Source organism: Abramis brama (assembly GCF_963993115.1).
Source record: "Abramis brama genome assembly, chromosome: 17".
NCBI lineage: Eukaryota > Metazoa > Chordata > Actinopteri > Cypriniformes > Leuciscidae > Abramis > Abramis brama.
In genome coordinates this window covers 9,335,720-9,363,110 of record NC_139979.1, presented here as the reverse complement: position 1 = coordinate 9,363,110, position 27,391 = coordinate 9,335,720, and the positions used below count along the sequence as shown (strand labels likewise).

General features: G+C 35.9%; 3 protein-coding genes across 5 annotated transcripts; 1 reads left to right on the top strand and 2 right to left on the bottom strand.

Annotated features, from left to right (window-relative positions):
* Window positions 1-3,044: 3,044 nt before the first annotated feature.
* Window positions 3,045-10,133, bottom strand: ebag9 (estrogen receptor binding site associated antigen 9). Its single transcript, XM_084088500.1, has 7 exons — window positions 9,870-10,133; window positions 9,323-9,419; window positions 8,866-8,941; window positions 6,472-6,630; window positions 5,769-5,876; window positions 5,487-5,578; window positions 3,045-4,248 (listed from the first exon to the last, which is right to left on the bottom strand). Exons 2-7 carry the CDS (start codon window positions 9,403-9,405, stop codon window positions 4,131-4,133), a joined length of 636 nt encoding a protein of 211 aa, XP_083944626.1. The 5' UTR covers window positions 9,406-9,419; window positions 9,870-10,133; the 3' UTR covers window positions 3,045-4,130.
* A 1,179-nt stretch (window positions 10,134-11,312) lies between these two features.
* zdhhc3a (zDHHC palmitoyltransferase 3a) lies at window positions 11,313-25,341 on the top strand. Of its 3 annotated transcripts, none has more exons than XM_084088053.1 (7): window positions 11,313-11,448; window positions 12,895-13,214; window positions 14,544-14,668; window positions 14,942-15,038; window positions 15,328-15,409; window positions 17,485-17,615; window positions 23,645-25,341. In XM_084088053.1, the coding sequence occupies exons 2-7, from the start codon at window positions 12,915-12,917 to the stop codon at window positions 23,864-23,866; spliced, it is 957 nt and encodes a 318-aa protein (XP_083944179.1). In that variant the 5' UTR covers window positions 11,313-11,448; window positions 12,895-12,914; the 3' UTR covers window positions 23,867-25,341. The 3 variants fall into 3 exon arrangements, with proteins under 3 accessions (XP_083944179.1, XP_083944178.1, XP_083944180.1); XM_084088052.1 differs by having other exon boundaries at window positions 11,348-11,578; XM_084088054.1 differs by lacking the exon at window positions 23,645-25,341 and adding an exon at window positions 19,903-22,791 and having other exon boundaries at window positions 11,348-11,578.
* A 398-nt stretch (window positions 25,342-25,739) lies between these two features.
* On the bottom strand, window positions 25,740-27,113 carry tmem42a (transmembrane protein 42a). The gene is made up of 3 exons (XM_084088055.1): window positions 26,785-27,113; window positions 26,450-26,596; window positions 25,740-26,372 (listed from the first exon to the last, which is right to left on the bottom strand). The coding sequence occupies exons 1-3, from the start codon at window positions 26,956-26,958 to the stop codon at window positions 26,229-26,231; spliced, it is 465 nt and encodes a 154-aa protein (XP_083944181.1). The 5' UTR covers window positions 26,959-27,113; the 3' UTR covers window positions 25,740-26,228.
* Window positions 27,114-27,391: the final 278 nt, after the last annotated feature.

Genomic DNA, 27,391 nt, shown 5'->3' with positions numbered 1-27,391 from the left:
TGAAAGTCGGGTTGACATCAGAACCCGACGTCAGATTGACGTCAACATCCAAAGTCGGACAGACGTTGGATTTTGATTGGAAATAAAAATCGGGTTGACGTCAGAATCCGACCTCAGATTGACATCAACATCCAACGTCGGTCAACCCGATTTTCATTTTCATCCAACGTTGGAGATTGACGTCAATCTGACGTTGGGTTCTGACATCAACCTGATTTTCATTTTCAACGTTGGATTTGGTCTTCTAAATGCGAATTTTGTCATCGTTTTGGAGCACACTAGATAACTGTAAGGCTAACATATCCATACCAAAAGCCAAAAACCTTTGCATAGATACTTTAAATGGGGGCACTATTTGAGGGAACAGCCATTTGGGTGTCCGAAACCATTGTGGACGTTAGTGCACTTATTCAATCTCACATTCAATCCCACTACTGGAACTGTGTTCTATAAATAAATTTGATATTGATATGAGGGTATGGGGTGATTTCGGACACAACCAATATCTGATCAGCGTAAATATTATTACTAGTCTTCTCGACTAGATGTCATCCTTTTTTCTTTCTTTTTTTACCTTGTAGGATGTTACAACGGGGTCCCTTTTTGTTATAAATGTTTGCATAATTTGATCACGCTTTCAGCTACCAATAAGAGTGTAGTATTGTTGTACAATTGTTGTTCTAAAATTGGTGCATAAAATGCAAAAAAGAGTTGGTTGATTATCTGGGCCTGTTTTTCAGGTGCGTCTCATATTTATACATTTTTAAATAAATATAATAAAAATCTCCATAACCCAAAAATGAAAGTGATGTTTTATTCTGGAGAAAAAGGTTTAATGCCCAGCAAAGTGAGTTAAAGTGAGTCTTAATCTCCAGGATTAGCTTTAATCCTAGATTAACACAGTTTAATTCTTTGCTGTTCACAAGATTAAGTTTCTTTAGAAAGCTAGTTGTTGTTTATAAAGCGATATTTTAAGAAACCAAAATATAGATTTTGTAATGTCTATGCCATACCTACATTAGCATTTCCAACATTGTGTTTCATAACATTATATATTTTTATATTAATCAAATAAAATTGCCAACTAATGTCATAGCTATAGCATTTTGTGTATATACACACACACATAAATAATATTTTTATACTTTTTTTTTCTTAATTGGAAATGACAGACGAACAGTTTACGTTTCATGCATCATGTCTCCTATTTCATTTTATGATGGATTTTAATATTTAGATTGAGAGTGTGTTAAGATAAATCAATATACATAAAATTAGTTTGAAAAGCAAAATTATTTATAAATATAAAAATGAATCAAAATAAAACATAAGGTTCAGAAGTTTCTAAGACAGTTGTACTATGACCTTTATATAACAAAAAGTAATAATTATGAAATAATAAAAAGAAAATTTACATAAAGTGCCCTCACTTGACGAAACAACGTAAAGAGTTTATAACCTGTAATTTGTTTTAAGATAAATCCTGTAGGCAGCGACAGCCCGGCCCAGGACTCAAACACACACACACACACACACACGTCTGGTTCACTATCTTTGTGGGGACTCTCCATAGATTTAATGTTTTTTATACTGTACAAACTGTATATTCTATCTCCTTACACTAACCCAACCCCTAAACCTACCCATCACAGAAAACTTTATGCATTTTTACATTTCCAAAAAAAACCTCATTCTGTATGATTTATAAGCTTGTGTACCTATGGGGATGTCAATTTAGGTCCCCACTGTGACACGAGTCCCCATGAGTCTGTGTGCATTCAGGTTGAAGTCCCCACCGGGATAGAAAAACATGTACACACACACACACACACACACCCACACACACACACGTATGTTAGGTTTCCATGCTGTTGGGGACATTCTGTAGATGTAATGATTTTTACACTAACCCTACCCCTAAACCTACTCATCACAGAAAACTCTCTGCATTTTTACATTTTCAATGATTTACAGGAAAACAATGTCCCCGGGTCACAAGAATGTCAAAATTTACTGGTATTACTATACTTGTGGTGACATTTGGTCCCCATAATATAGAGAATACAAGGACACACTCAAAAATGTATAATATTAAATGTATAGAGTATATGAACCTAAGCACTGCTACATTCAGAAGCTGAGACCAATCATTACAGCAAGTGTGGAACCCTGGGCTGCCTGAAGAACACACAGTAAATCTGTTACCAGATGGGACTTGACTGTTGCATAACATGCAGCCCCACATGCATGAAGTGTCAAGACTGAGCAAATGCTTGCTGTGATGTACTCTTAGCCCAGTCAGACACTACAAATAGCTTTTAGATATGTTCCAGACTAAGCAATGAGGATGTTATGCATCGTAAAAGATAACAGTGTTAACATGCTTTTGTTGCGGTGTTTTACACTCATTTGTGATGCATTTTTAGTGCATAAGACCTTCGAACAGTGTTTATATACATTTTATTTAATGAGCATGATCCAGAAGTCTTGATTACAAAGACAAAGTCGTGGGAAACCCAAGACAGGTGTGATGAAGATGCACATAGCTGCAGAAGACAGCATGTAATGTATAATTCAGTCATAGTTTCTTTTCCTCTCTCCGTGTAAGTGGGTCAGGCTGTGGGAGGATTGGTCGACCGTGGGGGGCGTTGCTGAGGCAGATGGGATTATGACATCACATTCTCAGAGCTGGAATATTCCACCCGTCCGGACAATGCGTCTGACCTTGAATATCATAAACGATGACAGCTTCATGATGCTGTTTACAGTTTAACAGTCTGGGTACAAACAGACCAAATAAAGTCTTCTATTGCTGATTATGTTAAAGAAAAAAGAAAAAAAAAAGACATCTTTACCACAGCACAATAAGCACAAGTTGTTGTTGTTTTTTATGAAGAAATGAGAGAAGATTCGGAAACTCTTCGAACAGAAATAAACCATTGAACAGACATCCAAATGTTTATTGCAGCTAAGGCTGGACAGTGCAAAAGTGTAAAAACAACTTAAAAAGGCATGAGCAAGCATGAGGGGGAAGCATAAATGATAAAAAAAAATTGATTTTATTCAGTTTTTCATTATTTATCTGTACCTGTGGCTCTCATGGCTTCACGTTCCTTAAAAATCATAGCATGCAGAGGTTAATTTCGGCACCATCATCATCATCCTCATTGTGTCAAAAAACAAGATCAAGTTATATATTTTTAAGAGATGGGAAATTCTTTAATAATGACTGAAATTCCCTTAAAATGTTTATCTGTGAATGTTTATCTCAGCTAATGCTCTTCTCAGTAACAGTGTCTTACTAAAGATAAAAGATGGTTTGGTTGCCAATTCGGATATTTAAAAATTTCAGCGTTTCCATGACGACCAACCCACATCCTCTTAAAACCGCTCTCATCAAGTCTCAGTACATACTGTATATCTCTGCTCTCCATTCCCTCTGATAATTTTTAACTATACACAGATGACCCAAATCATTTTTGTCTTTATAAAAATCAAGATCAAAATATAAGGTCTCGAAGGATTATTCACAATTATCAAGTAAACGGAATGGTAAAGATTAGATAGCCAGCTAAATAGAATGTGGAGAGCAGAAACTCAAGGTTGCATAAATTTGTTGATATTTTTGAAATACTGAGATCACCCATTTCTGGTGAGGTCCAGTGTTTAAAGCACAGTTACAAGACTTTGATGAAGAAAAACAGGTGGGGAAAAAAGCAACAAAAAAAACAGAAAAGAAAAACCCCAGCAAAATGTAAAAACCAAAAGGAACGGAATTCCTCATCTAAAATTATTCTGGACAAAATCGTTCAAGTGTTATAAATACTTACAGGAAAAAAAAAAGTATATTTTTCTTTCATCGAGCGCACAGTAAGAACAGTCATAACTGAAAGGAAAGATTGTTTTGTGCTGATTTCTGTCCAATGCAACAACAACAACAAAAAAACACAAAGAGACACGCGCACACACACACACACACACAAATTCTCCCAGGACGGCTGATGGACTAAAAAAAAAAATATCCGAAAGTGTTGAAGACAGCAATGTAGAGGGCGGGACAAAACAAGGTAAAATGTAGTATGAACAGTTGTTTGGCTGTTGTTTTGAGTGTCCAGTGCGCTGTATTAATGTTATGAAAGTTTGACAGCGATCTTCTGCTCTTTTTTCATCATTCTCTGTGCCTCTTTTTCAATTTTCTTCCTCTGTTGCTCCATGGCCCGTCTCTCTCTCTCAGCCAACTTCTGCTGCCTGAGTTCAGGATAGACAGAGACAGATCATTGTTAATTGACATGTTAATTTCAGTGTAATTGAGGGGGAAAACACTCAACAATCATGACCGTTCAAATATGATGTGATGCATGATTTATCAGAGTAAAGCTTAATCAAGGACTGGCACAATGCAGTGCAGATTGAATTCATCTGTGCTTGTACAATGACACCTAGTGGACAAAAACAAACAGAAAACCACCAAATTCTCCCTCAGAGTGAATTATGTGTTATTGCCAGGCACACACAGAACCTGCTCAGCTGATTTCTAAAGAACTGAATCTTCTGACTAGACATATGCGATATACAGTAATACAACCCTAACACGCATGAGCAAAACGGCAGAACAGCTGAATGAAAACGCACGTTCACTCTCTGACAGCAGATGGCGCTTAAGGAACAGCAGAAAGCAGTCGTGAGCAAAGCCGCTGCGCTACTTTCTGTTTCTGAACGATATTTAAACGTTTTAAACAGCCATTCAGATTTTTGTATTCACTATGGTGTTATCACAGCTTAAACATTCTTTTACAATTTAACCTGGACTAAAACATGCCCTAGATACTGATTGAAAATGTTCTACTTCTCATTATTGTTAATTCACTAGTTAACATGAACTAACGATGAAAAATACTTATAAAGCATTATCTAATCTTAGTTCATGCTTATTTCAACTTTTGCTAATACTTCAAAATTAAAAGTTATATCAGTTAATATTATTTAATGGATTTCAGAGTTCTTTTTGTTATAAGAAAAGTTAGTTAATCTGTTACTTAGGAGGTTAAACATTGGTTCAAACATTGTACCCTGAAGGAGGTGCCGTGTATCAGCATGATAATGCAGCAATACACACAGCAAGACTTGTGACAGAATGGATTGATGAACATGAAAGTGAAGTTGAACATCTCCCATGGCCTGCACAGTCACCAGAACTAAATATTTTTGAGCCACCACTGTTTTGGAGGAGTCAGAAAACGTTTTCCTCCACCAGCATCAAGTATTGACCTGGCCTCTGTTCTGGAAGAGGAATGGCTTAGAATCCCTCTGGCCACTGTGCAGGACTTACATGTCATTCCAAATTGATGCTATATTGGCTGCAAAAGAAGGCCCTACACCATACTAATAAATGATTGGGGTATAAAACCAGGTGTTGCAGTTTCATTGTCCAACCCCTGTATATAAAATTGGGGAACACCTCATAGTCTGCTGGTAATGCACCTCACCTTAGCACTTCTTCTGCCTCCCAGGATGCCTCTGCCTCATCCTCCCAGGCATTGGTGTTCTCCTGCCAGGTGTCCAGGTCCCCCAGCTCCGCCTGCAGCCCACAGACAGTGTTTTGTGAATGTTGTACAATTTGGTCCAACAAATAAAATGCGATGTGCGTTGATGGGGTGTGTTGCAGTCAGATAAAGAATTATTCTCCATAAATTCTCTCTCTCTGATCTAGAGTGTTAACTGGTGTCATAATAACCGTGTGAATAACATTGTTACTTTGTATTACTCACAGAGGGCTGGATGAAGGACATGTCCTGAGTGGCGGCTAGTCGGCTGGAGAAACCCGAGGAGCTGTCCGGCATAGAGAAATTCAGAGGTTCCCTTTTCTTCAAGACAATCTGGAAAAAGAGCACAAAAATGTATATACACTACATTATCAATAATAATACAGTTTAGACAATTTTTGGGGTCTGTAACCAGTCTGACTCTCTAATGTTGAAAACAGTTGTGCTGTTTTTGTGAAAACCATGACACATTCCTCTGGATACTATGATGAATAGAAAGTTCAAAAGAACAACATTTATTTGAAATTGAAATCTTTTGTAACATTATAAAAGATTTTTTATTTTTTTTTAATCTTTTGAACAGTAGTGTATATATTACACAAAAATGGGATTGAGAAGGTCAGCACTACCACTGGACCAGGGCTACAACATTTGCCCTGCTTTTCATCACTGTTAGTCACAAAACCACAAGATTTTCTTGAATTTCTTCCATTAAACTATAAAAGTCTCTTTATTTCAACTGGTTTTAATTTCCGCTTGCCCTAACTAATAAAAAAAAACAAATGTTAAAAAATTGTATCTGTTGATCATTATTGTTTTAGAGAGAAAGCAAAAGAAAGACATTTCCTAGGACAGAAAAGAAAACGTATGACAATGAAATGGCAGCAGATGTAGCAGGAAATGAAGCAGGCCCAAATATTGAACCTACTTTTTGTGTTTTCCTGATAGTGGGAGTCATGTCTTTGAAATAGTCCGGCTCTTCCTCTTCAGCTTCATTCTGTGGAGGTGGAACTATCCCGTTGCCACCTTCAATTTTGATACTCGTGGGAGCTTCCTCATCCCATGAGCTCCACTCCTCAATCTCCGGCTATTTTAATTAAACAACAAGCAAATTAGGTTAAGTGACATGTGAAGGCCAAGTATGGTAACCCATACTTGGAATTTGTCCTCTGCATTTAACCCATCCAGGTGCGCACACATTAGGAGTAGTGAGTAGTGAACAGACACACTGCAAACAGTGGACACACAACAAAAGCAGTGGGCAGACATTTTGCTGTGGCGTCCGGGGAGTGATTGGGGGTTAGGTGTCTTGCTCAAGGACACATCAGTAATTTCCTGCCGGTATTGAGAATCGAACCCACAACTGGTTACCAGTCTGACTCTCTAACCATTCGGCCACAACTGCTCCCAAATATTCACTTTTTTAATCAAGCAGAAGTCAAAACTAGTAAACAGTCATCTTTCCAGTTGTATTTAATTAATTTATTTAAATTTATGCTTACAAATAATCAGTAGAAATAAAAATAAAAGGCAAGTAAGTCAAGTAAGTGACTTTACATCACCACTGACCATATGATACAAAAGTTGTGTTCCAAATGATGCACTATCATTATACACTTATACACTATGTACTTATGCACTGACTTAACCATGTAGTGTATGAATTTTATAAGGTTATTTTGTCATTAAACATCAGAGTCTAATAGCCCCTCCCCCTTCACTTCGTAATTAAAGCTGTGACAGTTCATGTTGCCATCATTACACACTTAATTTTTTGGTTAATTAAGTGCATCATGTGGGTATTTAAAGGGATACTCCACTTTTTTTTGGAAATAGGCTCATTTTACAACTCCCCCAGAGTTAAACAGTTGAGTTTTACCGTTTTCGAATCCATTCAGCCGATCTCCGGGTCTGGTGGTACTACTTTTAGCATAGCTTAGCATAGATCATTGAATCGGACAGGACCATTAGCATCTCTCTCAAAAAAATGACCAAAGAGTTTCGATATTTTTCCTATTTAAAACTTGACTCTTCTGTAGTTACATCGTGTACTAAGACCGACGGAAAATGTAAAGTTGCGATTTTCTAGGCTGATATGGCTAGGAACTATAGTCTCATTCCTGCGTAATAATCAAGAAACTTTGCTGCCGTACCATGAGTCCAGCAGGCGTAATGATATGACGCAGCGCCTGAAAATAGGTCTAATAGGTTAGACAAACTTAGTCCAGGTCACGTTGGAAGTTACAGAGCTGGGGACTATTTTCAGGCGCTGCGTCATATCATTACGCCTGCTGGACTCATGGGGGGAGTTGTTAAATGAGCCTATTTCCAAAAAAAGTGGAGTATCCCTTTAAAGCACGCTTTTTTATTTGGAATTTCAGTGTGAACACACTACTCACACTATTTATACTACAAAACGGCATAAAATAGTGCACAAGTACGCGTAATATAAAAATATTAGAGCTGCACGATTCTGGATAAATTAAGAACCACAATTTTTTTGTTTAAAATAGAGATCACAACTCTCACTCCCACGGTTCTGAATAGACAACTAAACAAAATAACCTGTAATATACGAGAGGTTCTTCTGACAAAAAGTTAATTGCTAGTCTTTTTTAATTGGGTTGAATGAATGATTCAATGACTCACTCATAAATACTTCACTAGTTGCACTTCTGTATGAATCAGCGTTTTTGAATGAATCTCTTGAATGAATGATTCAATGACAAATACATTTTTTAACAGTCACTTGTCGCCATCTACTGGTGTAACAATGTAATGATACAATCTTTCTTTGAAGTGTCAAGTCACTTTCAAAAGGTGATTAACTCTATTTTGATCGCCACCATAGACATCATTGTTTATATCCGAACTATAAACTTTTATCTCGTCTACTTGTGTGATAATATGAATTGTTGTAACACAGAAATAATGATACTGTGTGGTTGAAAAGACTGTTTCATAATTTTACATTGACAACTACTCTCTCTGGTTCAGAATGCAGATTCGAATGTTCCACTGCGATCATACAAGTCAAATGTTTAATAGACATTGCCGGATCGTTGTCATTTAGAAATTTTGCAGCTCTAACAATATACAAGGTTTTTTTTAATGTTTTTGGGAAAAGAATGCTCACCATGGCATCTATTTAAGTAAAAACAGTAAAAGTAATATTGAAATTGAAATATAACAAATAATTTTTTGATGGATAGAAAGTTTTTTTGTAACAATGTAAAAATCTTCACTGTCACTTTTGATCAATTAAATGTTGCTTTGCCATACTGTAAATAAAGTTTTTGCTCACAACCTATTTTTCTCTGACCTGCTTTGGTGAAGAATAATCAACTGTGGTCGGGAGGGTGATCTGATCCCCACTCAGTTTGCGTGACCTTCCAGTCCTACATTGACAAAAGACAAAACACAGTTTAGCAAAGGAAACTCATTACCACAGCATCACTTCTGTAAGAGACACACTCTAGATCCTCGTTCATATAACAGTTGCCCTAAGGCTTCAGACTGACAATCTACAAGATAAATCTGCAAACAATTCAACAAAATAAATTAAGGTTACACTTTTTTTTAAGGTGTCCGTGTTACAGTGTAATTATATATTAAACTACCGAGTAATAATAAACTACATGTACTTGCTATAAGATTAGGGTTAAGATTAGGGTGCAGTTTAGGGTGCATGTAATTTTGCACAATCTATAGTAATTACCATAGTAACTAAATGTAACAAGGACACCTTAAAATAAAGTGTTACCAAAATGTATACCCACCTGCAAATCAGTCTTTTCACGAATGAAAGGATATATGCCAAGCAGGTGCATATTTTAAAAAGGCGAAACTGTGTGATGGCCATGTTATGAGTGGTATCTGAAGAGAAAAAGAGAACACAGAGGGAAAGGGGGATGTATTAAGTCATAATTTCAAAGTAGAAACATATCAAGTTAAAAATAAATTAGACAAACAACATTGGCAATCCAGACATATGGATTATATGATGGCACTGAAAGAATCCATGTCCAAGTCCTTGGACACATATGTTATTTGCAGGATTTGGAAACATTCTGTTCCTAGATTTAAAAACTAATATGATCCATGCATTATATCATGCAATTTTGTTTCACCCATTTTGGCATATTGACCTTTACCAGAAACAATCAAGGAAGCAAGTGAACTGCAATAGCAATTGCTAATGTTAGCTATAGCCAGCTAACTGAACAACTATGTTGCCTAACGAGGTTACTTCGCTTTAGTTTACATTCACAGGTCTTATGTGGGTAAATGAATTATAAAATGGTGCAGATCCATCTAGTTACTCACCCGTCAGGTCAATTAAAGAGAGTTGATATAGGTAGAATCATAGCCCGGGGCTAGCAGTCTGATGCAAATACAGCACTTGATCTGTGCAGATGGGACGAACAGGGAGATTAGTGTGTTTTGGCAAAGAAAGAGTTCAGGAGAGCAGAACCATCATGAATAGCAGCTGTCAAGACGGTCAATCTCATCCATATTACTCTGATGCAGGCAGCCATCGTCTCTTCATTGTACCACCTCACGTCACACCAACAGGGAACTGGTCTGGAGTCCGTGCCGTGGGTTGCCAGGGTGGTCGCATAAAATAATTTCCCTGGGTTAAAACTTGTAATAATTTTTTTGTTTCAGCAAAAGACGAAAATACACAATTTGTACTGGAAAAAGTTGTTTTTGCACAAGAAAGAAATACACACCTGTTCATACTGGTTCTGTATTTGTGCACCATAGACCAGTGATATAAACGCAAAAAGAATTAACCAGGGTTCTTTTGTACGAATACTTACTCACGATGTTCTTGCAGAGAACTGAAATATTAAATAAAATTACAATTTCAAATAAAATAATCTGTACGGTTTTGTAAAACACTATAATTTTGTTTAACAACGTGGTTTAGAATGCAACCTGGCAACCCGCATGTTAGGCTCTTTTGCGCAAATTTTAAGGGACGCTTTAAATTTTCAGCTATAAGAGTCCATGCTTGAAAATGTACTTTTTTTTTCTTTAAAAAAAAATAAATTAAAATAACTAAAAAATAAATTCATCATCAATCAAATCCATCTATCTATCGCACAATTATTAGCATCAGTTCTAAATTAGCGATTAAATTGAACTAAATTGATTTATTTATTTATGTTATAAACATATTATGTTATATTTAGGATACACACAATCAAACGATGTTTTTCATGACACTTCTAGCTGGCTCTGTTTGGGTTTCACAGAAATAATGCAATGCATTATCAACGGCCCACATAATATTTGACTCAATATACTGAGTCGATTTAATATACACAAATGAACTAAGAGGCTAGAATGGCTACCAGCAGTCTTAACATATGAGCGGAAATATGAAGTTAACTCTATTTGGCGTGTGGTATATCTAGCGATACCACGAGGAATCTGTTACTTTTCTCTCCGCTGGACAGGACGAACCAATCACAGTCGTTTGTGATGACTTAAAGGGCTACATTAAAAAGTCATTTTACAATACGTTATGGAGATTATATGCATTTGTGTATCTGATTACATTTTTTATGAAGTAACAGTTTTAAAGGATTACAATTGTATTAGTACAACATATATCCAATAGTATAAAAACAACCAGAGATTTGAATGCGGGTCAATGGGACATTCTGCGTTCAGAGCCTCGAAGCGCCCCCTAATAAAATAACTCAAGTTTCAGTCTCTTTGGCAACGCCTAGCAGTCCAATGATTCATTTTCTGGAAGTGGTTTCCATTTCGGATCGTGATCCAGTTGCGCCTCCAGTGAAAGCAAGGGAGGTGTGGCTATCAGTTTCTCCAGTGAAGGGAGGAGCTGGCACCGCACAAAAATGCAGCATTTCACCAGCCTCTGTGCATTAATCGGGTAAACCACTTTTTATTGTGTTAAAACTAACCTGGAACATGTTCCCCTGTTAGTGTGATCCATGCATCATTGGATCTTCTCGGCCTTGGTTGGGCGAGCAAACGCGAGGAGCGCCAGTGTCGCCAAATATGTGAGTATCGCCATGGCCAGGTAACGCAGGTTTCTACACACAGCTGGCTGATTGATTTCAGTGTTGTTCAATCAATATCGTGTTATTATTAACTGTCATTAATATTCCAATGAGATGTAAGTAAATGATAAACAGTGCGCTTGGATGCTGTGTATGTTATTGCTGATGTCTTGGCAGTTGGCACAGTCAGTGCGTAATTTACGCCATTGTGTTACTATGTCCTGTTTCAGCTGCTTTGGCTTGTTAAACCAGATTTTGGGCTCATTATTGAGGTTGATTTTGAAACGCATAATGATAATGCTAAAAAAATGACTGGCACTCTGAACCGACTGTCTCATTATGGACCCAAGTAGATAGGAATGTAATCAGTAGGCAGAAAAGTTGGATGTAGTATTGATTTCTGGGCCATAACAGAAAAAAAGAGAGACTGGGACTACAGTGTGTCCTCTACTGACATTGTTGGTTCTGCTCAAGTGACTTTATCAGTCAGACTGCAGTTCCCATACTGCTGTGTCCACTAAATATGACCTTCTGTGTCTCCTAAACCACTCTCAAGCTTCTTGACTCCAAGTCCACCAATTATCAAAGACAATAGTTCAAGTTATCTCTGGCACTTCTGCTGAAACGACAAAACCGCTTGTTTTCAAACTTTATTTACAGAAACTTAGAGTGGAAATATTTTAAAACGATTAAATTAAATATTAATAAATAATTCAAATGATTAAATACCAGAATTAGGGCCTAAATGTTAATTACTAAATGACTCCAGGCTTTTGTTTTACTTTTACACTAATTTTGACTTTTCTAGTAATTTGTGATGACATGGTTTTAAAATATTTTTTCTCACAAATAGCAATTTCCACTCCAATAAATGTTTTAGCGCTTGACATAACTAGAACAATTTTATTCATTAAAATCATCCATCCTTCCATCCATCCATCATTTTATTAATTTAACTCTTCCATGTCCAGAAATCACACTTTTTATATGCAAGGTTTTCCAAGACTGGGAATGCTGGTTCTTCCAAAAAAATGACAGTTGTTGAGTGAATGATTTAAATAAGAAATATCATTTCTTTTTGACTTTCGTTTTAGCTTATTTTAATGCTTGTTTTGTCTTATTTTAAATAATTTTAATTAATATTGCGGTCACTTTGGACGTTTTCTGTGATCCACTGTCCTCACACGTCTATACTTCTGCTAACCATTTGGTTTTGTGTGTTTTGTGAACTAAAAAATAGACACTGCACAAACTTTTGCTATGAAATTAGACTGTTTAATCCAACTTTGACTCCTTTTTCCCCAACATCCCGACAGGATGGCATCTCTGTGGTAGGATGAGAAGTCCAGTGCCGCGCTTCAGGGACGTCGAGAGGCAGGCCGGTGGCCAGCAGCCCGCACAGTGTCTTCCTCCCTGTCATGAGCGACAGAACAACATGTGGTTCATCAGAGATGCCTGCGGCATCGTTTGTGCGATCATCACTTGGTTTCTTGTCTTCTTTGCTGAGTTCGTCGTGTTGTTCCTCATGCTGATTCCATCGAAGAACCTCACCTACAGCCTGGTGAACGGCACCCTGTTCAATAGCCTGGCCTTCCTCGCCTTGGCTTCTCATTTCAGAGCCATGTGCACAGACCCGGTGGGTTGTACTTCCAGCAATAAATGCATGCTTTCATAGTGCCTTTCGGTAGGGGAGACAACATCCCCATTATGAGGGAATTTTATACAGTATATAGGGGGAATTATAGCACTATATATCACGTATTACTAATAATAATATAATTTAATTTATACTTATAATTTACACTTATATGTATATATTATTTTTTATAAAAATGTTATGTTTATTTTATTATTATTAATGGTTTAATAATAATTAATGTTAATTATAATATTAACATATTTAAAATACAACATAACATTAATGTTTATGGTAAGGGGTGTTACATTTCCGACACACGCTCTAAGCGGTAGACCAATCACAACAGACTGGAAAAAATGCTGCAACAATGTAAATTATAAGAAAATATGTTTTTTGAACATAGACCCTGTAAACAGAATTATTACCATGTAAATGAGCATAAAAGGGGCCCACAACAACCCCTTTTACAACCTAGATATAAAATAGACATTAATTTGAATTCAGACGATGTCAAAACTTTACACAGCAGAATAAAAGTATTAGGCATAAATGTCATCACTGTTGCATTGTTGCAATTTAAAGGGATAGTTCACCCAAAACCTCACCCTCATGTTGTTCCAGACCCTTAAGGCTTTTGTTCATCTTCGGAACACAAATCAAGATCTTTTTGATGAAATCTGAGAGCTTTCTGTCCCTCTTTAGACAGCTACACAACTGACACTTCAAGAAGTTCATAAAGAGATCGTAAAACTAATCCATATGAATTGAGTGGTTTAGTCCAAAATTTTCCTAAGAGACTCCATCACTTTATATGATGAACAGATTAAATTTAGGCTTTTATGCACACATAAACATTCATCAATGCACACATCAGTTGTGGTAAACGGAAGCTCAGGCATGTTCAGTTGACGTGCGAGAACCAATAAAGTTCATTCTCATGTGTTACACAGCACATTTGAGCTTCTACAAGAACCAGTGAGGTTCATTCTTGTGTATCTTCAGAAAATTTGGACTATACCGCTCAATTCATATGGATTAGTTTTACGATCTCTTTATTAACTTTATGTAGCATCAAAGTGTCAGTTGCGTGGGTTGTCTATGGAGGAACAGAAAGCTCTCAGATTTCATCAAAAAGATCTACATATGTGTTCCAAAGAACTTAAGAACGAAAGACTTATGGGTTTGGAACGACATGAGGGTGAGTAAATAATGACAGAATTTTAATTTTTGAATGAACTAACCCTATAAGAGATTAAATCTCCTAAATCTTCAGCAGGGTGTCATAAACTATTAAAATGTTACTGAAGTTGCCTGATGCTTTCTTAGGGAGCCGTGCCAAAGGGCAACGCCACTAAGGAGTACATTGAGAGCTTGCAGTTGAAGCCAGGCCAGGTGGTTTACAAATGTCCCAAGTGCAGCAGTATCAAGCCGGATAGAGCTCACCACTGCAGGTGAGAGAGGAACATATAGATGCCCATCCATCCATCCATCCATCCATCCATCCATCCATCCATCCATCCATCCATCCATCCATCCATCCATCCATCCATCCATCCATCCATCCATCCATCCATCCATCCATCCATCCATCCATCCATCCATCCATCCATCCATCCATCCATCCATCCATCCATCCATCCATCCATCCATCCATCCATCTCTTCAGCATTAAAGTGACTTTCATCTCTTTTCTTTCTCCACTCTTCCTTTCAAACTCATTTTAGTGTTTGCAAGCGCTGTATACGGAAGATGGATCATCATTGCCCTTGGGTAAACAATTGTGTCGGGGAAAATAACCAGAAGTACTTTGTGCTTTTCACAGTAAGTACTAAAAAAAGTCTCATCCTGCACACTTCTAAAAATACCACAAAAGTGTTGTGTTAGCCACAGGTTGTAAGCCTTTTACAAGTGTTGCAAAGATTCAGAAGTAGTCTTGGACTTTCTGATATAAGATTTTAATTACTCCCCTCTGAATTTGGTAGTATGAATAATATTCATTTGATTGTAATAATTTCACTAAGAATTTAATTGTATATTTTTTCATATTTCATTCAGATTCTTTGAAACCAGCACTAAAAACAAATAATGTTGATGCTGATGTGTTTTCCAGATGTACATTTGCCTGATTTCTCTACATACCTTGGTCATGGTGGTCTTTCATTTTCTCTACTGCTTTGAAGATGACTGGACAAGTAAGTGAGAAAAGCAGGACTTATTGTTAGCAAGACCGATAACTTGACCTCCAGATGACAGGGTCAGATGACAAGCATGCAATTTAGAATGTTGTCTACTGGGAAAAAGAAGTCAAACCATTGCAAACCATAAGCACTTCTTAAAGCGACAGTACACCCAAATATCAAAATTCTGTCATTTAATCACCCTCATTCCAAATGTGTTTTTATTTCCAGTACATTGTGATTAATATACTGGTCATTTTTTTATTCACTTAAAATGTAAACGGTTTTAATATCCAAAAAGGATGCAAAAGCACCATAAATGTATTATAAAAGTAGACCATAGTCTGTGTGCTTGGAGAAGTTGATCCTTTGGTGTGAGAACAAAAAAGTGTGCTCCAATGCCAGGCAAGCAATATAATGCAAATGTAATGTAATGCCACTTTTATTGGTACTAAAGAGTGGTCAAAGGGCAGGTAATGAAGAAGGGGAAGTTATATATACATGTAAGCAAATGCTGAAAGCTAGATTCAAACTCCGATTGCACAGATGAGCGCCACGGCTCGATGTGTTTGAGGATGTGTGCTAGCCTCCCTATCACAGCTCCAGTGACACTTTTATTTGACATTTTAATTCAACATTGGAATTTTTATTTTTTTATTTTTTTAACCTGTGTTTAATGAGAGTGTGTGCTGGTGAATATACTCTCAGCACTATTGGAAGGTTTTTTTGGAAATCACTCTGTTCAAATGATTTTCATCATCACAACCATTTAAAAAATTGGGACCAGTAAGATTTTAAATTGTAATTTTTATTAATCAAGGATTCATTAAAATTAACAAATTGATCAATAGTGACAGTAAAGACTTTTACACTGTTGCTAAATAAATAAATCAATTTAAAGTAAATGCTGTTTCCATTAATCAAAGAATCCTAAAAAAAATTATCACTGTTTCCACAAAAACATTAATTAGCACAACTATTTTCAACATTGATAATAATAGGAAATGTCTTTTGGGAAAAAAATCAGCATATTAGAATATTAGGATCATGTGACACTGAAGAGTGGCCTTGCCGTCACATGAATCACATTTTAAAATATATTAAAATTGAAAACGGTTATTTAAAATTGTAATAATATTTTTTGCAATATTACTGTTTTTGCTTTTGTTCAAATAAGTGTCTTAGAATCTTGATCATAAGAAACTTCTTTGAAAAATATTTAAAAAATCTTACTGACCCCAAACTGTATATTTTTTTGTTGTTGTCTCGCCATGCAATCACAAAACAATTAAGAATACACAACATCAACCCAATACATCTAACAATACACAACATCCACAATATCAAAGCTTAAAATATTCACATTTCCTACCCCTTATTCAAAAGACTTATTGCATTTGGTACAAAAGTTTGTTTATTCTGTATATTGCTTAAATTGCTTTTGGTGTTCTATAACGACGACGAGATGGTAATAATTCAAAAACATGATTCAAGGGGTGTGTTGTGTCTCGTTATGGTCAAAGCTTGTCTCTGAACAGCAATTTCATATAATTGATGGACTGACTTTTGCTTGGATCCTATGATTTTACCTTCTACTCTTGTAATTCTGTTTAATTTTACTTTATTCACAGATGTAACTCGTCCGAACCACACAGTTATGTTATACCCTAAAACACTCTCGATCAAACTAATATAAACTCTTTGCAGAACAACCTGACTTCTCTGAATATTCTCTCAATTTCCTTAGCAAGAATAGCCTTTGATTTGCTTTCCTACAGATAAGATCCACATTATCAGAGAAATTCATATATGCCAAACAGTGTAATCAGTGTTTTCAGACTGGTCACCTGAATGTTGCTAACCTAGCTTAGCTAAAAGATAAATCCTCTTATCCCATGTTCTAATGTTTAGATTCTTCCAACCGTGTTTTGTCCCAGTTTGCACATGCAAATCTAGATGCGTTGCCAGATATCCATGCCCGCTAACCCTCTTCTTTCCTTCTAGTTACAAATAATTTATAGATGTGTTAGTAAATTGTATAGCTTGTGTTAATGCCGTGTGTGTGTGTTCCCTCTCCCTTTTGACCCAAGAGTGCAGTTCCTTCTCCCCTCCAGCCACTGTCATCCTCCTCATCCTCCTGTGCTTTGAGGCCCTCCTCTTCCTCATCTTCACCTCTGTGATGTTTGGCACCCAAATCCATTCCATCTGCACAGATGAGACGGTAAGAGATGGCTTCTTTAGGCAGTGGGCGAATGTGGTGGAGGTAGTGCTTGTGGCCTGACATGCGCTGTTATTTTTAGGTTAATGTGTGGACAGTTTTACCTAAAATGCTATTGTACTTGAAGTGAAATGTAACATAAACAAGAAGTATAAGTAGGTCATTGTGTATTGAATAGTAGTATGCTAACATACATTCATGCTGGTTATTTGTAATGTACCATACCTTGCTAGTAGAGCTGCATGATTCTGGATAAATTAAGAATCATGATTTATTCTTATTTTTTTAAATAGAGATTACGATTCTGAATAGACAACTAAACAAAATAGCATTTCATTTACTAGAGGTTCTGAAAAAAAGATAGGATCATTTAGGAATAAAATCGCGTGGGTGCTTCAATCATTTAATGATTAATCGTGCAGCTCTATTTGCTAGTTATTATTAAAATATACTGTATATTGGTGATATGATATAAGATCTGACATATGAGTCCAAATGGTCCAGTGCTGTGGACAACATACTTGCACGACACATGATCTTGTGAATTTCTTGCAAATGACCTGGAAAACACCACCCACATATATTCTTGTGCTAAAGATGCAACTAGATCCTTTAAAACGTATTTTAAGGAGGATGCTATTTGACACTGCCATCAGATTCTCTTTGATGGACTACAATGGTGTATGTATATACTGTTCACTAGATGCCTTTGATAATTGCAGGTGTTTAGCATCTGCTCAGAATATCATACAATCATACTACTTGTGTACTATTTCTGCAGTATATACTCTACCGTTCAATTTTTGTAATGCTTTTATTCAGCAAGGGTGCATTAAATTAGTCAAAATGACAGTAAAGACATTGGCATTTATTAGAAGTTTTTTTTTTTTTTGAATTAGAAAATTAAAAAGAATCTTGAAAAAATTTATCATGGTTTCCACAAAAAATATTAAGCAGCACAACTGTTTTCAACATTGATAATAATAAGAAATGTTTCTTGAGCACCAAATCAGTGTATTAGAATGATTCTGATGGATCATATGACACTTAAAAGGGATAATTCACTCTAAAATGAAAATTAAGTCATAAATGAATTACCCTGGTGGTGTTCTAATGCCGTATTCCCTTCTTTCTTTTATGGACCACAAAAGGAGAATTTGTAAAAAAAGAAAAAAATTGTGCTATGTTAGCACTGCATGTCACTCCATCTCGCCCAGAAAAAGCACACAAGTTAAAATCAAGAACTAACAAAAGCGCGACACGCATACAATACATGTACCTTCTTCTTTGAGGTGAATATATCCGTTGTGTTGGTCGTAACAAGAAGTTATCGCGTTCACATTATCAGACAAACGGAGTTCCAGTCTCGAGATATATAACTCATTGAAGAAAGTACACGGATACTTTTTTGGGGATTTCTAGGCATTGTTTTGTGTTGCGCTTCAGTACCAAGGTAAATTCCTTGTGTGTATGTGTAAGCTTTCTGATACTGATTCTGATTTCTGATTCTGAAAATTCAGCTTTGCCAGCACAGGAATAATTTAAATCTTAATATATCAAAATAGAAAACAGTTATTTTAAATTATAATAATATTTCACAATATTACTGTTTTTACTGCGTTTTGATTAAACGACATACAAAACATTACAAAATCATACCGACCCCAAACTTTTGAATGGTAGTGTATATTGTGTGCAGTAAGCAAATTTCCCACAATGCAATGCGTTACACTTGACCTTCCTTTCTCAGATTGATGAATGAACTAAAATGATTGCATTTTAAAAAAAAATGTAAAAAAAAATATTTCCAAGAATAATACTAGATTTTAGTATTATTAGAACCATCATCCCAAAATGCAATGCACTTAATTTGACCTATTTTCCAAGTGTTACAAATAAACCTGAAGTAATGTCAGATGTACTTTTTAACCTTAGCCTTCTTTGTTTTTGAATATTGAGAGTTACGGCATTTTACATGAAATTGGATTAAAAATGTTTAAAATATAATTGTAGCATACTACTTTTTGAAATGCATACCATTACGTAATGTATTGTTTCACAATCTTTTTTTATAAAATAAGTGGGCAGTATGCAGCGTACAGTATACTGCACTGAACTAAGCAGTATGCTAGTATTTTATTCTGAACATAAACTTATTGGCATGATTTTTAATTCGTTTAAATGAAAATATGGTTACAGTTCTGTTTTATGGAATGGGTCAGTTGTTCTTTTCCTCTTTTGTTTTGTAATATTCACACACTCTGAAGTCTCGGTTATCTCTTGTTTTTAGGGCATAGAGCAGTTGAAAAAGGAAGAGAGAAGATGGGCTAAAAAAACAAAATGGATGAACATGAAGGCGGTATTCGGACACCCCTTCTCGATAGCATGGTTTAGCCCGTTTTCCACACCCGAACACGGGAAAGCCGACCCCTACCAGTATGTGGTCTGAGCTCAGGAAGCTTTAAGCTAGAGACTCGAGTGCACTTGGACTGCCCTTAAAGAGCGTCTTTTAATTAATCCGGACTTGAGCGGAGCATTTACCAGTGAGACTAAATCACCTTCATCTTCCTTTGTTTTTCAGGGAACAAATCATTGCATATCCATTTATTCTTGCCTCTATTTATTTGAATTAACAGAAAGTGGAAGCTTCATGTCATACTCTCAAGCATCTCTGCCTAGCTACACTGAAATAAAGATGAATCGTGCAGATTATAGAAGCCAATTTATGCTAATATAATCACTGTTGTAATCTCTTCAGAATGTTGCTAAAATGATAAACTACTTTCTGAAATACCTTCTTTTAATTCCTTATACCTATCTACGATATAAAACCCATGTTCTTTCCTGGTTAACGGCATAAGAGCACTGACAACCATTCACTAAAAATTCTTACAGATACAAGACATTTTTAAAGGGCCATTTACACCAAGGATGAAATGGTACCATAGATACCATAACGATATCTATAACTAATAAAGTTTTAATAATCATTGTAATCAGGGCTTGACATTAACTTGACATTGATTCCATGGGTAAAACTGACATATAGATATTTTTGATATTATTTCATAATTTGACAGCAGGTATATTAGGCCGCTGTCACTTTAAGACCTGACGCACGGATCCATTATACTGTTACACATGCCTTCTCTTTATCAACGGTTTACGTTAATTTAAAACATAACTGACTGTGTTTACGTGAATACTCACCAAGACTGGCATTTTGACCTTATTTTGTGTATATTTGACTGTTTAAGCGCAATAAGCAGCGGAAAAGAACTCAATTTAGTACTGAGAAACGGCTTTATATGCGCGCACTTTGAGTGTGAGCACAAAATCTGCGGGAATGAGTAAAATTATGCGCAATACGCGCAATCCCACACCAAAATTCAAGCCCTGTAACAGCAACAATATTCAATATTCAAAAGCGCAGCTAGTATTGTGTATCTATTCTGCGAAAATTAGTATTGGAAGCTTTTCAGATATTTAAGTATCGATATGCATCGAAAAAAATATATTTTTGACAACACTACATTTCACTTGGTTTATTATTTCAGATGCCTTTTTAAAAGACTACAATTGAAAGATGTATTTATTATATGTAGAATTCAACCCACCAAAGTGGCTAGTAGGAGTGACTGCATTACACGCCAACGCCATTGATGAAATGGTGTTAATTTCAAGCCCTGATTGTAATACTAGGAGAATAGGGAAGTCTGACTCCACACCACAGCTGCTGTATAATTATAATGACATAGAGGAACAATATTGTTGGTATCACTTTCAGAATAATTTTTTTTTCCCAGCTGATGAATTACAACACCAGCCAATCAGAAACCACATGACTTTAAGGAGCTCAAAAATTTTAAGCGGCAGATGACATACCTGCCATGCGCACTTATAATAAACAGAGAATTATCATTTGTTGGTGTGGGTGCCAATATAATTATTGTTATGGTTCTTGGTGTGATCAGGCCTTAAAGCGGTAGTTCGCTTAAAAATTTCAATTCTGTCATTTTCTCACCCTCATGTCGTTCCAAACCCATAAGAATTTCGTTCATCTTCGGAACACAAATGAAGATCTTTCAAATGAAATCTGAGAGATTCATGTCCCTCCATTGAAAGTCCATTGACCCAAAACTCTGATGCTTCAAAACGTTCATAAAGAGATTGTAAAATAAATCCAACTGAATCGATTGCTTTTTATTTTACAATCTCTTTATGGATATTTTGAACTGTCAGGGTTTTGGGTCAATGGACTTTCGAAGATGAACTCTTTTGGGTTTGTATGAAAAAACATGAGATAACAGCATTTACATTTTTAGGTGAACTATCCATTGAATATGGGTTATAGACTTTGGCTTTATAAAAAAATATATATAGGAAATTTAATAGGGGTGTAAATATTTGTTCTGACAAAGCTTGGATTCTAAATGATTCTTCACTAAATGATGCAGTCATGACATCTGATCACAATTTGGTTCGATTACTTTTGATTTTTTTGATTGGAATAACTTTGAAAATGGTAATAAACAGAAATGTAACTAAAGGGACGGTTCATACTGTAGTTGAATATTGACAAAGTGATCCACCAGTTTTTGCATTCACATGTATTGTACAACAGAATTTAACATGATTGGATATTATTACATAATAAATTCCATAACCAGTGCATTTTCAGATCATTTTTACACCCCTAAACCATAACAGTGAAAATAATTTCATTGGAATAATTATTTTATAAATGTACAGACTCTGCATTGAGATATTATACATAACATTTTGAGTGATAACAGCACGTATGGTACTCCATTACAGAACAGAATTGCTGATTTACTTGGTATGTTTCCATAAACCTGGTTTGCAGAAATGTATAAGAAAGGAACAGGCTTAAGAAATTGTGGGAATTTGACCATAAGATCAACTACATTTATATACAGTATACGAAAAATTTTAATATGTTCTATGGGTTATTACATGAAAGATAAATTGTGTTTTCGACAACTTTATTGATTCACCATTGTTGCCATTGTTTTGGTTAATTGCATATATTTTACATTTTATTAATATACATTTTTGTTATGATGAACGGATGATATGTGCTTGAACTTTTAAGTATGTATGAAAAAGACAATCATTCTGTTCTTTGTCAAATGGTGAATTAAAAACCTGAAACACTTGGTCATTAGTGCTTAATGTAACAACGTATCACTTTTAAAGTGTCTGACTTTGGATTTCTTAAATGCACAACCTCAAGCGAAACCATCTCTGCTTCTGAAAAGTCTAAAACTGTATTACAGTAAATTCAGCAGCTGAAACTCTATTCGCATTGCAAAATCACTGTGTTGTAATCTCTCAAAGGGTCTAAATGTTTTCAAATTTGCTTGGTCTGTATCTTTCTGTCCACTTCCTCTCTGTCTTTAACACTAACCTAGTTTCCCCAAACAGTCTTTGTAAATTTCTTTTCATTCTTTCGTGTCGTCTTATGAATGGTTCCCTTGCTCAGAAATATCCAGCCTTTGTGGTTTTGGGAATTAAAATGAATCTAAAAACAACTAATTATATTTAGTATTAAATCAGGCTGATGTCCCTGTTTGATTGGTGTGATGAGGTAAGCTTTGATTGCTATCGCTATAAAGGCCGTTCAAACATTCAATGTGCCTTTTGCCTGATCGCATGCTTAAAATAGTCTGTTTTTCTTTTTCTTTAGATACACGCTTTGGATTGTGAAGGCATGCTGCATGCTTCATGTGTTTTTTTGTTTTGTTTTTTTTCATAAAGTGACAGTTGAACCATTTCTTCCAGTTAGGTTATCTCTCATTAAAGATTACACACGCAGGCGCATGAGTAAAATAAATCACTTCCCATTCCTTTTTTTTAACCATGGTGGTAACCATTTGCTTTCCTTTTCTGTTCACTTAATGGAATGTAAGTTTTTTGGCACTATGGATGTTGTTTTCCATGCATATATGGATTATATTTATCTTTCAACAGACACAGAATCACAGATGTGTTGTTTTTTCTTTTTGCAGGGTATTGAAAAGTTGAAGCGTGAAGACCCTACATGGGAGAAGACTCCATCCTGGGAAGCTATAAAGTCAGCTTTCGGAGGTCCTCTTTCTGTGGCCTGGTTGAGCCCTTTCACAGATCTCTCGTGCCAGAAAGATGCTTCTGCTCCTGTTCCCATGTTCCCACAGGGTGAGATCATTGAGGAAGATGTGATTGAAATTCCTTTGGAGCCTTCTTCGATGTAAAGGTGTTTGCTGCTTAATTCCTGATGACTGAAATGGCACAATTGGACTTACAAAGAGACTACTGTGAATATTTGAAATTTACTTCTTCTTTTTTTTTTACCTCTGGAAACAGCATTTATGTACTGTACCAAAGTGCCTAAAAACAGTATTTAAAACCAAAAATGCATCTCACTCTTTTTAAGAGAAACTTATGTCATGCATATAGAGATGTGACTCTGTCATTAGCTCATTAACATGTACTTCATCATACAAGCTGTTCCTGGAGCAGTAATGTCTACACTCCTGGGCAAAAAAAAAAAAAAAAAAGGCTAAACTAAGCTTTTAATTGTTTTGACCACAAATTATTGGTCAGGATATTAGCAAGATTTAAGCAAATGCACTACTTAAAACACTGGAAAAACATCAAAGAGAGAGTGAAGTTTTTGATAGGAATATGGGAAGTTGTGTGTGGAGTGATGGATCACAATGAAACACGAGTCACATTGTGATGCTCCAGAGCGGTGTCTTTGAAAATCTGCTGAGAAATCTAATAATAAATGCATCTCTACCACAGTGAAGAAAGAAGTGTCATGGTGTGGGGAGCCTTTTTAGCTGCTGGTATTGGTGAGCAGCTTCACTGTGAAAAGTCATTTAATGCTTTGGAATACAGGTGAATATTGCAGAATGGCTTGCTTCCCACAATTGAAAAGTTGATATCTAAAGAGGTATGATCAGATGTTATTTTCGACAATGCTCTTGCCCAAATTGCAAAGACAACCAAGAAGTGTCCTGAGAACAAGTCCATCAGACTCATGTTTTGGCCTGGTCAGACTCCAGATTTAAACCCTATAGTGAATATTTGGTCTCACATTAAACTCAAATGAACTGGGAAACATTTTTCAACTACTCATGAACTGCTTGAGCCATTAACATTGAGCGGAACAACACACAGACTCTTCTTCCTGTAAAAAGCTGTCTAAGTTTACCCACATGGCTTAAACATTTAAAGAAAACCGAGGGGAAGGCTATTCCTTGCCAAGTTATTTTATCTACAGTGTTTGTGCAATTCTTGCTAATTCTTTGTGATTAAAATGGTTAAGACCATTAAAAGACCACTAAATATTTTGCCATTTTTGGTTGGACCTTTTTTTTTGCCCGGGAGTTTATAATTTTAGTTTTGGTAAAAAAATATATATTTTAATATAAAAAATTCTATAATATCTCTAATGTTGCCTTAATGTACTACAAGACTCTTAAAATTGCCTGACGTTGAAACAGGCATAAACCCATGAATATGCAAATATAAACTTATGGTGCTTATTTGTAGACCTGTTAAGACTTTTCCATAATTGTCAAAAACACATATCAGATTTACCATCCCAGGATCTGATTGATATATTTCTTATTTTTATTGTTCTATGTCATATCTTTCTTTTTCATTGTATTTACGACCTTTAAAAAAAATAAAATTAAAAAAATACTTGTGCATCTTTCCATTACAGGCTCGTTGTTTGTTATGTTTTGGATTTTTTTTTCCATTACCTGATGTTTCTCATGGCTGACTTGGTAGTACCAAGTCAATTTTCAGATGTGATTTCTTAGCAGAACACATTGTAATGGCCAGCTGTGCTCAACAGATGCTGCTTTTGTGGTTGGGTTTAAAATAGAGTCTGGTTTGCTCAAAATTACACACAATAGAAGAGCTTTTCATTTTAAAATACATGTGTATTTTTTTAAAGTATAGGTGATATTTAATCCAAATATAATTTATATGAATTAAAACAGTGTAATGTATGATTATTAAAAAATATAAAAAAATGAGTGTGCATCCTGTTCACTACTTGGAGTGCAAGTTTAAAGAGGTTTTACTTTGAAAGACTTGAAAACAAATGTATCAGAGAAACAAAATGAGAGCCACAGCTGTATTTGGTCAAATATACAGCAAAAACAAACACATTTAAAAAATAAAGAGTGTTTGTCTATCAGCATTATATATTTACACAGTATGACATACATATTTAAGGTAGTAGTAACCAAGAGTATAAATTAATTTATTATAAACTTGCATAATGTGCCCTTGACAGCTGAAGTATGCATTAACCTACATGATTGAGGCAGGACTGTAGGCACAAAGTGAGACACATTTCAAGGCTTTGCATCGTGTCATTATTAACATTACCATGATGCACATAGCACAATAATAAATTAGCTACAAAGATTTTATAAAACAATCCCATGACAGAAATACAAACATTCAGCACATATCATACAGTTGTGCATAATTCCTATTAGCTCAATAGCTTTACATGGTTTAAGTTACACAGCATCTGACTTGATTGATTTGACTTCAAGCGTTAGATAAGGCAATGTTTGTGTTGTTCTGTCACTCATATTTCTTATCCACATTTTCCTGTGGAGCCTGAGGAGTCGATCCATGCAAGACAAGAAGCCCTGTCAGGGTCAAAACGATGCCAACCCACCACAACGTGGCATGAGTTTCGCCAAAGATCACATGTCCAAGGAAAGCCTGGGAAAAAGACAATGCATATTAAATGAGTAAGTAACTAGTTTCTAATATGAACTTGAGGGTTTGAGCAATCTTACAGAGAAGATAAAATTTGAGGCAGTGGTGGTCACAGTGGCCCGGGCAGAGGAAGACGAGTGTCGGAGGGCTTTGGCGAAGAAGGTCCACATCACAGCATTGCAGGTGAACAGAAGACCTCCACAAAGCAGCCGCAGAGGTATATGTAACTGTGATTAATGACAACATTAAAATGACATTATGTTCATTGTTCATTTAAGGTGAGACACTACAGGCAAAAACAGTGTTTTTTTAATGCATCTGTCAATTTTGAGATTTTGGCTTTTCATAAAGTGTCAAATCAATCAACTGGGGAAGTATGGTGATATCTATTATCTATTAGAAGAACACTTCTTACCCATTCACAAGCTGTGGTATCAACTCCTGCAGTGTTTCCCTGTCCATCTATCCAGATCAGCACTGTTTCACACACACCTTTCAGATAATCAGCACCCAAGGATAACTTAGCAGAAGATGATGCTAAAGCTGCCAAAAACCCCGCGATCAACGCATAAAACACCCCAGGCAACATAATTCCAGCTCGGTCCTAATGCCTCACCCAGACTTGACTATGGTAACACCACTACTTTACCACCATCTTTAACATTTTAAGACATCGAATGATAATGAAACTTCCTACTGTGCATCACAGAAATAGGTAGAACAGGTAGAGTGACAGTCAGCATGAATCACGTGTCAATAATGGGCGGGACTTTGCACAAAACATGCACTGTTGACCTAAATAAAAACGTCGTATTTTACATCTTCACCCCGTGTAATTGCTTTTTAATCTTGAAGTGTCATTACTTATGTGAAAATTATCACCTAGACCACTGTTGAAAAATATGTAGGCGTCTTGTGATGCGTGGTACTTTTCTCAATGCTGTTCATAATGGACCAATCACATTCGTTTGTGATCACTGCATAATCACAGATTTGTAAAAATCAGTTTGTGGGAATTGCTT

What these genes read in the sequence shown, in the direction of transcription:
- ebag9 (XM_084088500.1), bottom strand. Translation starts at nt 9,405, where the DNA reads ATGGCCATCACACAGTTTCGCCTTTTTAAAATATGCACCTGCTTGGCA. An exon ending in ATTATTCTTCACCAAAGCAG is followed by an intron (nt 6,631 to 8,865) that starts GTCAGAGAAAAA and finishes TAATTAAAATAG; the next exon opens with CCGGAGATTGAGGAGTGGAG. An exon ending in TGTCCTTCATCCAGCCCTCT is followed by an intron (nt 5,579 to 5,768) that starts GTGAGTAATACA and finishes TGTGGGCTGCAG; the next exon opens with GCGGAGCTGGGGGACCTGGA.
- zdhhc3a (XM_084088053.1), top strand. Translation starts at nt 12,915, where the DNA reads ATGAGAAGTCCAGTGCCGCGCTTCAGGGACGTCGAGAGGCAGGCCGGT. An exon ending in CTTTGAAGATGACTGGACAA is followed by an intron (nt 15,410 to 17,484) that starts GTAAGTGAGAAA and finishes TTTTGACCCAAG; the next exon opens with AGTGCAGTTCCTTCTCCCCT. An exon ending in CCATCTGCACAGATGAGACG is followed by an intron (nt 17,616 to 23,644) that starts GTAAGAGATGGC and finishes TTCTTTTTGCAG; the next exon opens with GGTATTGAAAAGTTGAAGCG.
- tmem42a (XM_084088055.1), bottom strand. Translation starts at nt 26,958, where the DNA reads ATGTTGCCTGGGGTGTTTTATGCGTTGATCGCGGGGTTTTTGGCAGCT. An exon ending in ATACCACAGCTTGTGAATGG is followed by an intron (nt 26,597 to 26,784) that starts GTAAGAAGTGTT and finishes CATTAATCACAG; the next exon opens with TTACATATACCTCTGCGGCT. An exon ending in CCTCAAATTTTATCTTCTCT is followed by an intron (nt 26,373 to 26,449) that starts GTAAGATTGCTC and finishes TCTTTTTCCCAG; the next exon opens with GCTTTCCTTGGACATGTGAT.